General features: G+C 40.7%; 1 protein-coding gene across 4 annotated transcripts in view; it reads right to left on the reverse strand.

Moving 5' to 3' along the window:
- LOC122793047 (serine/threonine kinase 11 interacting protein) overlaps positions 1-16,271 on the reverse strand; it is a 1,659,807-nt gene that overhangs the window by 841,365 nt on the left and 802,171 nt on the right. For all 4 annotated transcript variants that reach the window (XM_044060719.1, XM_044060720.1, XM_044060718.1 and 1 more), the window contains exons 14-15: positions 11,993-12,400; positions 9,684-9,880 (exon numbers count right to left, since the gene is read on the reverse strand). In XM_044060719.1, the coding sequence (XP_043916654.1) occupies positions 9,684-9,880; positions 11,993-12,400 (605 nt within the window). The remainder of the gene's footprint in view (positions 1-9,683; positions 9,881-11,992; positions 12,401-16,271) is intronic.

Raw genomic sequence — 16,271 nt, forward strand, 5'->3', positions numbered from 1 at the left:
TAAAAGGTTGGCAGGTGAATAGTTTGGTTAAGAGCCACACCGGATACCACCTTAGGCATAAAGGAAGGATTGGTCCTAAGGGACACTCTGTCCGGGTAAAATATAATAAAACGCTCCACAGCCATGAGGGCCTGCAGCTCTGAAAACCTTCTTGCTGAAGTAATTGCCAGAAGTAACGCTGTTTTCCAGGGCAAAAACTTTATATCTGCAGTAGCAGCTGGTTCAAATGGAGGCAGTGTGATCTTTTCCAACACAAAATTGAGGTCCCATGCAGGAATTGGTGATCTTCTGGGAGGCCTTAAATGTTTGGCCCCTCTAAGATACTGTTTTAGCAGAGGATGAGAAAAGATCAGTGGCTCTGTGTTGTAATGAGCCGAGATGGCAGAGGCATGGATTTTTATTGATGAAAAAGATAGGCCCTTGTCAAGCATCTCAGTCAAGTATTGTAAAATCTGAGGACTATTTGGCTTTGCTGTGTCAGTTCCTTGTGCTTCGTTCCACGCACAGAATCTCTTCCATTTATCAGCATAAGATGTTCTAGTACTAGGCCTTCTGGCTTCCAAAATGACATCCATCACAAATTTGCTGAGAGGTGTTGTTTGAATAACTACATGATCAGCCATGCTGCCAGGTTCAGAGTTTGGAGCTGATTGTGCTGCTGAGACAGTAGATGTGGTATTTGAGGCAAGTACCAAGAAGGGATTTGAAACATATTCCTTAGGATTGGGTACCAGTGCTGGCAAGGCCAGTCTGGGGCAATTAGAATCATTTTTGTTTTTTCTTGTCTGACCTTTAGTAGGACCTTGGGAAGAAGAGGCAGAGGAGGAAAGGTGTAGACTGATATGTTTTTCCAACTGAAGGATAGGGCATCCACTTTCCATGCTTGTCTGTGATAAGTCCTTGTGCAGAATTTGTCCAGTTGATAATTCTGGGGAGAGGCAAATAGATCTAACAGTGGGCAAGACTGCTTTTCAGTTTATAGCATCCTACAGACCACCCTCTCAAAGTCAGGAATCCCATTCGGCTTTCCTGAAAACATTGGAGAACATGAAGATCTCTCTGAACACCATTATATTGGGCGACTTCAACTACCCAAACATTGACTGGAAGCACTACTCAAGCCCCAGCACCTTAGCCCAAAGATTCCTGGAAATTATAAACTCAAATGCTATGGAACAACTAGTCACCACTCCCACAAGAGGGGAAAACATACTAGACCTGATCATTACCAACATGTGGACTCTATGCTCCACACCAGAAGTATATCCCTCATTGGTAAGATCAGACCATAAATTAATTTCACTGGATGTCCACATCCCGACCCCACCCCCAGCCCAGAAAACCACAGTGAAAAACTTCTCAAAAGCGAACGTCTCACTTCTCAAAACTGAAGTGGAATCCTTCAAGGCCCCAGGGCCAGTGGAAACTACAGCCCAAACTGCAGAATCCTATATACATGCATTCTACGGACATCTCCAGGAATGCATGGATCATGCTATCCCAAACAAAACCAAGACCCAATCATCCAAAGGCAGGCGTCCAGTCTGGTGGACCCCTGCCATAAATAAACTGTACAACAGGAGGAGGAAGCTACTACATGATAGAGCAAAATCCCTAATAGGGAAGGCATCTCTGATCAGTACTAGCAAAAAATTACAATCCCTCATAAAATCCTCCAAGGCCAGCATCGAGAGAAAAATTGCACAGGACACCAAAGACAATCATAAGGCTTTTTCAGTTATGTTAGAAACCTGGGATGCAACTCCCAGACTTGTTCTGAGTTGATTCTAAATGACAAAAAATACATTGAACCCACAGACATCGCCAATATCCTGGCAGACAGGTTCAGTGCAAACTTCTCCAAACCCCAAAAGAGCAAGTATCTATCCCGGCAGAGGGCTGCCTCCCAAACATCTCAGATGCTCAGGTGAAGGCTGCCCTCTCCAAAGCAAAAAACACTGCTTCCATGGGACCAGATGGTGTCCCAGGTTGCGTCCTACATGAACTACAAGAGGAACTAATCCCTCAAATAAAACAGCTATATAATCTCAGCCTCACTACAGGATATGTGCCCACAGAATGGCGTACAGCAACAGTGGTCCCACTCCACAAAGGTGGAGCCTCTACGGACCCTGGAAACTATCGCACCATAAGCCTGACTAGCTTAGTCTGCAAGGCTATCGAGAGGATCATCCTGGAACTCATAAACAAAGACATTGGGGACCTACAGACACTAGATCCTACCCAGTTCGGCTTTGTCAAGGGCAGATCCTGCCTTTTGAACCTGGTTGACTTCTTTGAAACAGTCACCAAAGCCATAGATGAAGGGAAGGTAGTCCACACAGCCTATCTGGACCTTGCAAAGGCATTTGACACAATACCCCACTCGGGCATCATAGATAAGCTATCCAGCTTAAATATAACCCCCTATGTCACAAGATGGGTCGCAAACTGGCTCAAAGACAGAACCCACAGAGTGAGAGTTGCTGCAGCCATGTCAGACTCAAAACCGGTCACAACTGGCATCCCACAGGGTTCTGTCCTGGGACCACTCTTGTTCGGTATATACTTTTCCGAGGTACAGGCAAACGTGGGAGGACTATGGCTCACCAAGTTCGCAGACGACTGCAAACTGGGCGCCATAATCAACTCTCCAGCTGACACAAACATCCTTCAAAAAGGTCTCACAGAGACAGATAACTGGTGCCAGCGCCATGGTTTAAAGCTAAATGCCAAAAAATGTATAGTCATACCCTTTGGCAAAAACAATGTGCCCACAAATTACCACATAGGCAGAAACCCACTAAGTACAGAGAAAGTTATTAGGGACCTGGGGACCCAAGTTGATAGCAATCTCTCCTTTGAAAACCACATTGCCAAAGTGGTTAGAAAGACCTTCTACATAGCCCACCTCATCACGAAGGGTTTCACATCTAGATCAAGAGAGGTAATCGTGCCCCTTTATTCATCCCTCATCAGGCCCATCATAGAATACAATGCCCCTTTTGGGATGTACCTTACATGACACCTGCAGCAATTAGAAAGACCCCAAAGGTATCTCACCAAGAAGATCAAGGGTCTCAAACAGATGCCATATACTGCTCGGTTAAAAAAACTCCAGCTCTACTCAGTTGCATACCGCCTACTTCGAGGCGATCTATGCCTGACATACAAAGCTATGTCAAATCCAGAATTAATGGACATGCTCCACCTCAGTAAATCTAAATCCCTTAGAGCCACACGCTCGAGGGACTTGAACCTCAGCACAGAAATAAATAGAACTTGCTGGAGGGACAGGTTCATAACCCAGAGGCTCCCTTCACTCTGGAATAGAATTCCAGTTCATGTGAGGCAGAGCACCTCACTGAATCTCTTCAAGAAGAATTTCAATAAGTGGATGGGGGATCGTAGGTTTGTCCCAGGGATTACTCCCGTGTCACCATTAGACAGAGGCACAGTAAACTAAACCTTAAAAAGGGCACAGTATACTCAAATCAAGGGGTGGCATAAGCCATACAGAATCGGGCTAGGCTTATAATTGCCCCAGGGCAGATAGCCTAGTATGAACCTATGAACCTATGTCTGGGCTCCCCCATTTCTTTGTTATCATGCTGAAGACTTGTGGACCTAATTTCCACTTGTGAAGGTCCATAAGGTTTCTGCTTAAGTCGTCTGCCAGAGTGTTTTGGTTTCCTGGCAGGAATTGAGCTTGAAGATGTACTTGGTAAGTCAAGGCTGTGCCCCACAATGCCATGGTTAGTCTGCAAAGGGGGTAGGAGTGTGTGCCCCCCTGCTTGTTTATGTACCACATAACTGTGGTGTTGTCCGTCTTTATCAGTAGTTGTCCTGGATGAAATAAATCCTTGAAGGCCGTCAGGGAATTCTGAACAGCTAACATCTCTTTCTGGTTGATATGCAGCTGCATTTGTTTTGTGCTCCACATGCCTTGAATGCATCTCCCCACCATGTGGGCCCCCCAATCATAGTCTGATGCATCTGTAGTTAGGGTTTGGTTGGCAGGGGGTAGAGTGAAAGACCGTCCCATATTCTGGTGACATGTCTCTGCCCACCAAAGAAACTCCTGTTGTAGGCAGGGAATGAGAGGAATCACTGTTTCCAGACTGTGACAGTGTTGACTCCATGAACTTTTTAGGTGCCACTGTAGTTTCCTCATATGCAGTCTTGCATATGGAATCAGTAGAATGTAGGATGCCAGGAACCCCAAAGACTGCAGAATTTGTCTTGCAGATAACTGGGTTTTTGTTGCCATCTGTTTGAAGTAAACAATCAGTTGCCTTTGTTTTTCTGGCATAAGGTAAACCATCTGGGCAGTTGTATTCAAGCTTGCACCCAGGAATGTTATCTTTTGAGAGGATACCAGTTGTGATTTCTTTTCGTTTACTGTGTACCCTAGGCATGTCAGAAGCCTTTTCACAAATGCCAGATGTTGAAGAAGAATGTCCTTGTTTTCTGCTTCAATAAGAGTCGTCCAAGTAAGGATAGATTTGTATACGTCTTTGTCTGCAAAATGCAATTACTGGTGCCAACCACTTTGTAAAGACCCTGGGCGCAGTAGATAAGCCAAAGGGCAGTGCAGAGAATTGGTAATGCATAAAGCCAGCCTTGAAGCGGAGGTATCTTCTGCATGATTCCCTTATTGGGATATGCAGGTATGCCTCTTTTAAGTCACTAGCCAAATGTTTTTGCCCAGCATGGGCAGAAGCTGCTGTAAAGTAGAGCATTTTGAATTTTGGTATGTCCAATAATGTGTTCAAAATTGATAAATCCAGTATTGGGCGGCAGGCCTTGTCTTTTCTGGGTACCAAGAAGAGTCTTGAGTAAAACCCTTGTCCTTTTTCCTGTTCTGGCACTGGCTGAATAGCCCCCATATCCATGAGGGACGTAACTTGTTTCTGTGCCTCTGCTCATTGATTTTGTGGCAGATCTGGCCAACCGTTTGGAATTGGCAGGGTATGGAAATGAAATCTGTATCCCTGCGATACTATGTTTAATACCCACTTGTCCTGGGTTATTAACTGCCAATTTTGAGCATGAAGTGCTAGTTTTCACGCTAAGGGGGCTGCCAAAAGAAAAGTGCTTGGTGATGGCAGAGGGAAGTCACTGAGACTGTTTACTGTAGGGTTGTGCTTTATTTCCTCCAGATTTGGAGGTAGAGGCACCCCATTGCTTTGACCTGTAAGAATCCTGTGATTGGTATCTAGAGCCCTTTGAGCGCCTGGATTTGCCCCGTGAAGCTCTGTCAGACACAGGAAAGGACCAATTTTTTGTAGGCCAGTGTCTACTGAATCTTGGTGGCTGCACTTGTAAGAAGTCTTTTACAATTTGCATAGACTTAGCTTTGTCTTCCATTTTCTTTAAAACCTCTTCTGCCTTAATACCAAACAGAGTATCATGCTGTAAAGGTGCATTCAACTATTTAGCTTTAACATGATCAGGCACATTTTGCTCCTTTAGCTAGGCATGCCTTCTAATCACAGATCCAGTAACTGCGGCCCTGCAGGAGGCATCCAAGGAATCAAAACCACATTGCAAAGTATGCTTTCCAGCTTGTTCTGCTGCATGCAATAATTCCTGTAATTCTTTATTTTCCACACATTCAGAAATCACCATAATTTTATTTTTCAGTAATCCCATAACATGCTGTTGATATTTCCACATATGAACCTGGCAGTTTAAGGCCCTAATTGCCAGTGTTGCAGATGTGTAAACCTTCTTTCCCCACCTATCCAGCGCCCTGGAATCGCTATCAGAGGGGGTAGGATTCTTAGCTGTTGAGGCCTTTACACCTTTGGGACCCTGTGAAACAGTTTCAGGGTCAGCAGCAGGGTTTTTGAATAATAATTTGTGTGAGTCAGGAACCTTGTAATATCCGTCTGGCTTGCTAGGAGCCGGAGGTAAGGAATCTGGAGTCATGCTTGATTCCGAAAACACATCATCAACAATGTCTAATACAAGAGGTATGGCTAAAGGCCTATGCCGAGGGAGAAGGAAATCCCTAAGCCTCTTTTTTGATTCTGAGAAATCTTGACTCTCCCAATGAAAATGTTCCCTCAAAGTATGCAAGGTTTCTCCAAAGGAATAATCTTCAGGAGGGGATGCACGGGATGGATTCCTCTGCATCTGAATCCTCATAGGGTGGTACAGAAAATTCCTGATCAGAAGAGGAATCAGAAGAAATAGAAACCTGATCTGAAGATTCATAATCAGTGTCTTGCCTAGGCCTCTTTTCGGGGGGGGGGGGGTTAGGAACCCCTGATCAAAGTAATTAGGTCTTCAGCCATTTTGATCATCTGCTTTTTGGGCATAGAGGCCTGAGCATGTGGCTCATGCGTCGGATTTTTAGCCTTAGAAGTTGCCTTTGTCTTTGTTTTTGAAGCTGGTGTCTGTTTTATATAGAAATGCTGAGGCCTGAAGACATCCTCAGAAGCCGGCGCCTGCTCAGCGGTTCCGGACCCATCCGAGGGAGAGACATCCCCGGGTACAATACTTTGAGTATCTCGACTCCACATGGGTCTCGGTAGAGGCTTGTGACTCGAAAGTAGCGGGTACCAGGGGCTCCGAAAGTGCCTCACTGAGTACCGGCGAACGGGCGACTGGCTTAGGAGAAGCTTTGTTGTCAGTTTTGGACCTCGATGGTCTGTCTCTGTCCTTTTCTTTGTGTTTTTTTGTGAACTCTGGTAGTCGGATTGCTATCCGACGGCATTTCAGGATAGTTAAATCTTTTTCAAAAATATTTTGAAGCAAAGATATACCGATGCTTAATAGTGCGTTGGTTAAATCTAGCACAAAACAGACAGCAAGACACATTATGATCTGGGCCTAGGCAAGGAATACAGTACAAATGAAAATCCTTATGAGGTATTTGCTTCCCACAAGTAATGCAATTATTAACTTTTACTGACATCGGTATGGAGCAAGAAAAAGTTTCCCCAACGAGGTACTTAGCTTTAATTGAAGACTTTGGTTCTGAAACTCGAATTCGAAAATTTCAGGAGTCGGACGACCAGCACTTGCAAACTGCCTCTGCTTCGGGCACCGTGTGGCAAGAAAGACTAAAGAAAATGGCGTTGGCTGCCTGTTTTATACCCCTAACGACCTGACGTCATGGAAGAAGAGACAGCAACCGACGCAGGACCCAAGATTTTGATATTCAGGCCGACTGATGGCAGCCTGCCAGCAGATTACCCAAATGTAATGACTGCAACAGTGAAACACGAAGAACATCATCCATTATTCCATCATGCTACAACACTACTTCTGTTGGACTCTCCACAATAAATCCTACACTTCGCAGGTAATACATAATTAAGTCCTACCTTACTAATCCTCTTTTTTTTTCCTATTGTATAATTTTACATATTCCAGTGCTGTTGCTTGTATTTCTCTTCAAATATGCTTGGAGCTGCTTTTTTTTTTTTGTTCTGATTTGTTTTTTTCTTTGCAAAAATCACTGCACCATATCAGATCTTTTTTTTCTTTCCTTTGTCCATGTTTCTTTTTTATACCTTCCAGAAATCTCTGGGGTTTGTTTTTTATATTTTTTTCACTTCCTCTGTTGCATCTTTTTACAGGCAGCCCAAAATACAAATTTTTACTTGAAAATTTTTTAGCAGTTTCTCTTGTGCATGTATTTTTCTTTCCTTTAACTATTTTCAGTCTTTCTGAATATACACTATCTGGAAATTCCAGGCTTCTTGCATAATAGTAAAAAGATATAATTTCTTCCTTATCCTCAACAGTCTACTTTGTCATCTTTATACCACTTTTTTGGCATGTCAGTTTTTATGGTTTTATGGACTCCTACTTCCTTCTACCAAAGTGGGGCGTGCCTCCCAGGCAGCCTGGCCTAACCCTGTTGTAGGAATGTTTACATGTATTGACAGTTCTGCACTGCCTTTTTTATCCAGTCCTGGCACCAGTGCATACATCTGAGACCTTGAGACCTGTGCAACCAGCTGTCTTTTTTATTTTTTTTAACTTGCTTTCCTCCATATGTAAAATACAGTCTATATTTCAGTGTCATCTTAGTGGGATTTTGCGAAAACAGGGTCCCCCACATGATGGCAGTCATAAAGAACTGAGGATGAATTCAGTATCAGCAATACTTTCCTTTCCTTACTTATTTCATCTCTACTTTTGGATTCCGCTTTGGATAATATAATGTATGTACAGCATAATATTATACAACGTCCTGCCATTAATATTCAAAAACGTGCACGCTGATTGGTCAACGTGCACGTTGTAAATCAGTTATAGTAATGGAAAAAAGGTCGGGTCGCCAGGACTTTTTGCATTACTATAACTCTTTTTTAAGCAACGGAGAACGCAAGATCTCCGTTGCTTCATATTGTCTCGCTATGTTAAAGGAGTTTAACATAGCGAGACAGCTTTAAAAAAGCAACGGAGATTCTCCGTTGCTTTTTTTAAAGCTGTCTCGCTATGTTAAACTCCTTTAACATAACGAGACAGTCTGTAAAAAGCAACGGAGATCTTGCTTTCTCTGTTGCTTTTTCAAAACTGTCTCGCTATTTTAAATGGGTTTAACATAGCGAGACAGCTTTAAAAAAGCAACGGAGATTCTCCGTTGCTTTTTTAAAGCTGTCTCGCTATGTTAAACCCATTTAACATAGCGAAACAGTTTGTAAAAAACAGAGGTCTTGCTTTCTCCGTTGCTTTTGCCCACAGTTCTGATGTACTGCGTAGGCATATGCATGCGCAGTACATCAGAACTGCTGCAGAATAGCAGACAGCTGCGGAAGGGTAGTAAGGAGGCATTATACAATGCCATTATTTAAGAAAAGTAATTATTTTTTTTCTTAAATAATTTCATTGTATAATGGCAATAACCCACTTCTGGGTGTGGGTAATGCTGGATTTACCCACAGTTGGCTTTGTTTGGCCACTCGGGCTTCGCCCTCATGACCAAACCACAGCAACCGTGGGTAAATCCAGCATTACCCACACCCAGACGTGGGTTATTGCTATAATATTATATATATATATATACATATATATATATATATATATACATATATATATACACACACACACACACACATATATATTAAATAATAATATAATGCAATATAATGTATGGTGTTTATCCTTAAGGACCTACATCCAAAACCATATTCTCTGCCCCCTCCCCCTATTTCTCGAACACCTCTTCTGCTTCATCATCATCCCTTTCCAGTTAGATATGTAACCTACTGAGTTATGCATATGTGCCTTAACAGTGTAGCTTTAAAGTATTTCTTCAAATGGAGCAATCATAAACCACCTTGTTCTTTGAGGAGAATCACCTTATCCTAGTTATTTCTTCTCCTCTCCTGATTAAGGGTCCCATACAAATACAGCTATATATAGTTAGTGTCACACCAGTATTACCTTTTGCAGCACTGATATGACCTTAACATGTGCTCCTTAAGGTAATTCAAACAGAATGATTATATCAAAACATCATGAACAGCATAGTGGCCCAGGCAATATACATTTCTTTATCTATAACAAATATCAAAGCAATGCTGCACATCTGAAAAAAAAAATGCCTTTTCTGTGGCAGAGTGAGGTGACCTGGCATTTGTCAGCCTTGTTACAATGGTGACACATACAGGGCTCTTTTCTAATTCTCTATTCATTCAGTTCTAACTCTTTTCTCTCACCTGATCCCTCCAGATGACCTCTGAAATATCAAGACTCAACAAAGTGTCCAGCTCCATTTTATGTATGACTTTTGCACTTTTCAAGTCTACCTCCATTAAGTATGAGGGTTTCAGTCGAAGAAAGATCCAAGAGTTCTCAGAATGGATTGTTCCTTCTTCTGGAAGGACACCCACCACTAACGGATGGCATACGTCCACTGGATGAGAAAAACAAATCAAAGCTTCAAAATCAAACTCCGCTGAGCAAAATTAAACAGATAAATGATACCACCATATATATCCACAATCTCAATTTAAGCAAAATAAAAATAAACGTGATCTTTGATATTATTATTATTTCAATAATAAAATACTTGTTGTAATGGCCATTGTTGTGACTGTAGCTGACAGTGAAAAGGAAAATTTCAAATGAGGTAGTGACTTGCAACTCCCCCATCTCCGTAGTTGATTATAGTGTACGGTAACAAATGCTCCACAAATGTTAACTTTTGAGAGGTTTGCCCCCAAGTCTGTTCAGGATTTGAAACCTGACTTTGAATTTCTTTTCTAATTTCATTGGATTTTTTTTTTGCATTCCTGATGTCTGTGACTGTAGTAAGAACCTAATTTAATTAATACTGAGTACTACACATGAAAATACAAAGTATTTGTCCAATATAACATCTTTTGATACAGTACAATTCATCAATTATGGTAATAAAATAGTTATTACATAAAACAAAAAATATATCTAATAAAATAACTTGCAGCAGGCCATCACATTCATTCTGTAAAATCCTTACTCAGCAACATAACAATTATGTCAGCTAACCATGAACAAATGACCAGCCTAATCAACGTTTAGCTATATAAAAAATACACAAACTAAGCAAAACAGGAAAACAATACTACAGCAACTCAGAAAAATAGAACAAATAAGTAAGGCAAAAGGCCAGGAAAGAATTTCATGGGGAAAAAAGTTCCCCCAGGAAAGTGGTAAGCTAGTACAAAAAGGAGGAAAACAACACTGCATGTGAGACAATTCCTTTGAGAACAATAGCTATGTAAGCTTTAGAAAACATATTACAACAGCTATGTAAGCTTTAGAAAACATATTACAACAATAGCTATGGAAGCTTTAGAAAACTTATTACAACATCCAGCACTAATACATCAAGCAGGCAGACTGTCGGGACTTCTGAATGCCATTTCTCTGGTTGATAACTAGCAGCATGGCTTCATGCAACACAGGGTTTGCGAGTTCAGTATGCTCCAGCTATGTCACTAAATTACTAATGAGGTTAACAAACAGAGCTCTGTTTATCAGGACCTCAACTAAGGCTTTCTGATACCATACTTTAACAAGTCAACAGAAAAATGAAAGGACCCAGAGATGGAATATGCAGGACAGGATGAGCTGACTTTCAACACAATGGCCACCTAAGTCTGGAGCTCTGACGCACTGTTAGTGAAATAAGAATTTCTCTTGCAGTAACCTCATTTGCAAAGAGTACTTTTCACAGTCAGCCATGGTCACAGCAGTGGTCATCATGATGCACATATTACCTTTAACAGAAACAAATCTGACCTTATCAAAAGCTGCAGATGTGTAGACAGCAAGTGAAATCATAACTGCACAATTAAAAGAATTAACTACAGTAATGGATGCATTATAAATAAAAAGGTTGAGTTGAGAAATAAATGAGAGCATACGTTGCCACACTAATGGAGATGAGAGAGAATCATACAATTAAATTGAAGCCTTATGTACCAGGTGTAGCTGTGAGAGAAAGTACTCTCCTACCGGGTGCAGATTTGTCTATGCACGGGCTAAACTCTTGGCTAGGCTTATAAGGGCCTCAGGGCCAATAGCCCAGTAACTTCCTATGATCTTTAATACATTTTGTAGATGTGTCTTTGTCAAAGTTGGAAGAAACAATGTTCGCTAAAGAGGTATTACAGCAGTGGAATATATTATGCCATCTAGGAGATGGAACACATCTTTCTTGGATGACTTGTAAGACCTGCTTGTAGAGAATGCTTTCCAGTATTTTAGTGATGGGGACATCAATGCAAAGGGATAGAACTGGTCAGGTTGTGGAAGGTTAGAAGACTTAGAAAGAGGCAAGACTGAATACGAAGACAATAGTTTCACAAAAATTGTCAGCTACACAGTTATTTAATGAAGGCCACAAAATGCTTTACTTGTATATAGATGATGTAAATGATTTTCTACATAACTGGTTTAAATACATGAGATTCAATATTTCAATAGCATTTTTTTATTTTTAATCATTTTAAAGTAACACAGAAAAATAAATCTATTTTACCTTCCAAGTCTTCCTCCTCATCTTCCACCACTCCATTTTCGACTGTTTCTGCCCCATTGCTGCTTAAGAACTCTGCAGATGGGTCCTCCATGGATTCCATTTCATCTGCTGTCACATAATCCACTGTACCCCTAGAAGCTGTAGTTACCTGATCATCTTGTTGCTCCTCTCTTTCTGGAAAGTTGTCAGAGCCCTCTGTTATGATAGCAGGGCTGTTCTCACAAGTGGCCATGCTTGCTGAGCTCTCTAGGTAATTTCTTTGGCAACAGGTCACAGACTCCAAGTGGGACTCTGGCCTAATACTTGATGCCCCCTCCAAGTGGTGCTTGTACTGTAGCCAGTCTTCACCAAGCTGGTCTCGAAAAGTGTCAATTTTTTCAATCTCCATCTGGTGTTGCAGCAATACACCTACATAATGCAGATTTTAAAAAGCCATGAAAAAGCTCAAAAAAGACCTCAAAAACATGTTGCAAATGTATTTACTTATATTTTTTTAGATTTTCACTTCACTAACTGACAAATGTCAGCCTTCTCATACTCTGTCTGGTCCATTCTTCCAATTTGGAAATGAATAGCTGCAGAGCAATCATACAAGCATGATTTTTTTAATTTAAGCATGGCCCTAACACCACCCACTTGTCAGGAGACATTCTACTCACATTACTGCAGGGGCCACTCTGCCTTCCCTGTGTAAGTACTTGCTTCACTGCACACTACCTGAGAAGAAAGCTGCCACCCATCACGGGCTTGATAAGCCAAATGTAAGTTCCCAGCTCATGCTGGCATCTTTTACCCGTGCTCTAAAAGACTGGGGTAACTAGTAACCTGCCCCACTTGCCCTCCCACTAGAATAGGCTTGCCCATTCTCTCCACAACAGCTCCAGTAGACACCTAAGCCACTAGCTGAACCTGGGGCAGCTGGGTCGCACTCAGAACGTTAGCCCTCTATAACAACAGAGCTGGAAATAAACTGCAATTTTATATCCCCCATTACAGCTCTCCTCCTTACATTTTTTATATACATGTTATAAAATGCTATAAAATTAAGCATATTTAGGGAAAATGTAAGACTTTGTGAACTATATTAACAAGAATGCAGAATAAAATTTTAAAGTAATAACATGATTACTATAGGAATTTATGTAAAAATGTATCATAATGTTATTTTCAGTAGGAAAATTCTTGCAGCAGGTACCACCATTATTAATGAAAGCCAATCTGGTAATTTATAACCACTTCATTGTGCGGACCCATAATAACTTGTCTTGTACATCAACGTGTCTACACAGAATAAAGACTAAAAGAACTACATTATAACTGTAACTAAATAACTTTACAAAATTATTTTGAATTAAACACAGTGCAGAAGAGCTTAGAATGCATACAATGCTATCACTGGATAACAGCCAGGTTTTAAACTCATGTTTAGGGAATTGCAAACAACTAACCATTAAAGTGAGCTTGCAGCACTCATTAAAAGATGCACATTAAATTATGATAAAATTGTTGAATACATTTCATGCTGGTGATAGAAAAAAAATTAATTTAATTAGCATCAGACAAATTAAAAAATATACAAAGTCACGACTAGAGAAATATGTAAAGAATATAAGCAAAAATAAAAAAAACAAAACATGCAAGCAAGCTGACTATATAAATAAGTAAATTCACACTTGGGAAATAACCTCACTTCCAGCAAGAACATGCTCGTATAGCAGAAACTAATGCAGCTCTCATTCCCACTTACTGTACCATCATGTTAAACAATATATCATGTTGATCTGAAGTGCAAATGTCCCTGATATCATTACATGTTGAATTAATTCTCTTTGTGCACAAGGACATCATATAAAAACAACGAAGCCTGGTAAAATCCATACAGAGTACTGTTAACCCACATAAACCAAAAATTAGCACTGAATCATAACTCAGCCTACTGTGACTTTAATAACTGTTAGCAAATACATATGGCTTATTTTTATTTATTTATTTATTCTTTATTGACAGAGTTAGTCCCACTAGGCTAACGACCTCTTTTAAAAGGAGATCCAGGGTGGTGTTTAAACTACATGGGAAAATTTGGCCAGGGCATCTGGGAATTTCCCCTACTTATTTCTGTGAGTGGGACCCATTTTTCAGTAGCACTTCCTGTTTCTATTCCAGGCGCAGAAGTGGTCCAGAGAAACAGCAAGGCAGATGGAGACAGAAGATGATAATGGTGTGGTGAGGGAAATGTTAGCAAAAGCACATACTGAGACTGGAGAATGCGTGCAGAATTCTGAGATGTTTCTAAGAAATCTGTTTGGAGATGAGTCAGCAAATGATGGATGAATAATTCCAACCCTCCAGTCAAGAGAGTTGTGGGACGATTTACTTAAAGAAATGGTGATGCAGAGTGAGCCAGAAAATGAAGGAGATGTTTCCTGGGGGTACATTATGGAGAAAATACAAAAGGAGGATGCAGAGACAATCCTGATGAAGAGTGGTCAGACGGAAAAGGAAAACAAACAGTGGATATAAAAAGTGTACACACCCGCTATTAAAATGCCAGGTTTTTGTGCTATAAAAATGAGACCACAATAAATCATTTCAAAACTTTTCCCACCTTTAATGTGACCTATAACCTGTACAATTCAATTTAGGGAAAAAATATAAAAAATAGAAAATGTACGATACGCTGGTTGCATAAGTGTGCACACCCTTAAACTAATACTTTGTTATGTGTGCACACCCTTTATACTTTGTTGAAGCACCTTTTGATTTAATTACAACATTCAGTCTTCTTGGGTAGGAGTCTATCAGCATGGCATATCACTTTGCAATATTTGCCCACTCTTCCTTGCAAAAATGCTCCAATCTGTCAGATTGTGAGGGCATATCTTGTATACAGCCCTTTTAGGTCTGAGCTCTTGCTGGGCCATTCCAAAACTTTAATTTTCATCTGGTGAAGCCATTCTTATGTTGATTTGGATGTATGTTTGGGGTCATTGTCGTGCTGAAAGGTGAAATTCCTCATCTTCAGCTTTCTAGCAGTCACCTGAAGGTTTTGTGCTACAAGTGACTGGTATTTGGAACTGTTAATAAATTCCCCCCACCTTGACTAAAGCCCTAGTTCTCACTGAAGAAAAGCAGCCCCAAAGCATGATACTGCCACCACCATGCTTCACCATGGGGATGGTGTTCTTTTGGTGATGCGGTGTTGTTTTTGTACCAAACATACCTTTTGGAATTGTGGCCAAAAAGTTCACCCTTTGTGTCATCAGACCATAACACATTTCCCACATGCTTTTGGAGACTTGATGTATTGTTCTGCAAATTTTAGTTGGGCCTGGATGTTTTTCTGTGTAAGAAAAGGCTTCCGTCTTGCAACCCTACCCCATAAGTCTAGACATATGGAGAATACAGGAGATTGTTGTCACATGTGGTACACAACCAGTACTTGCCAGAAATTCCTGCAGCTTCTTCAGTGTTGCTGTAGGTCTCTTGGCAGCCTCCCTGACCAGTTTTGTCTCGTCTTTTCATCAATTTTGGAGGGACATTCAGCTCTTTGCAATGTCACTGTTGTCCCATTTTTCCCCACTTTTTGAACACCGTCTTCACTGTGTTCCATGGTATATCCAATGCTGTGGAATTTTTTTGTACCCTTCTCCTGACTGATACATTTCAACAATGAGATCCCTTTGATGCTTTGCAAGATGTCTGCAAACCATGGCTTTTGTAGCAGGCAAATGAGTAAATGTCAGGAAAATGCTACTAGGACAGCTGAACTTTATTTGGGGTTAATCAGAATCTCTTTAATTGATGGCAGGTGTGTACCCAAGAAGACTGAATGCTGTAATTAAAGGTAATTAAATTAAGTAAAAGGTGCTTCAACAAAGTATTAGTTTAAGGGTGTGCACACTTATGCAACCAGCGTATTGTACATTTTTTATTTTTTATATTTTTTTCCCTAACAGATTTCTTTTTCAATTGAATTGTAGTCAAATTAAAGGTGGGATTTTTTAAATTATTTCTTGTGGTCTCATTTTTTTTATATCACAAAAACGTGGCATTTTAATAGGGGCATGTACACTTTTTATATCCGCTGTATGCAGAGACAGTGAAAGAAGGCAAAAGGGGAGTAGAAGAAAAGAAGGCAGAAGAAAAGGAAAAATGGAAGTACATGGTAAGGATTCAAAGTAGACAAAGAAATGGACAGGTATGAAGAGTGGGGCAATTTAATAGCTCATTTGGGTGTAAAAGCACACGAGGTAAGAGCGTTTATTCTTATTAACAAATA

The sequence above is a fragment of the Protopterus annectens genome, chromosome 2.part0 (assembly GCF_019279795.1).
Source record: "Protopterus annectens isolate FY-2018-M chromosome 2.part0, PAN1.0, whole genome shotgun sequence".
Classification (NCBI taxonomy): Eukaryota; Metazoa; Chordata; order Ceratodontiformes; family Protopteridae; genus Protopterus; species Protopterus annectens.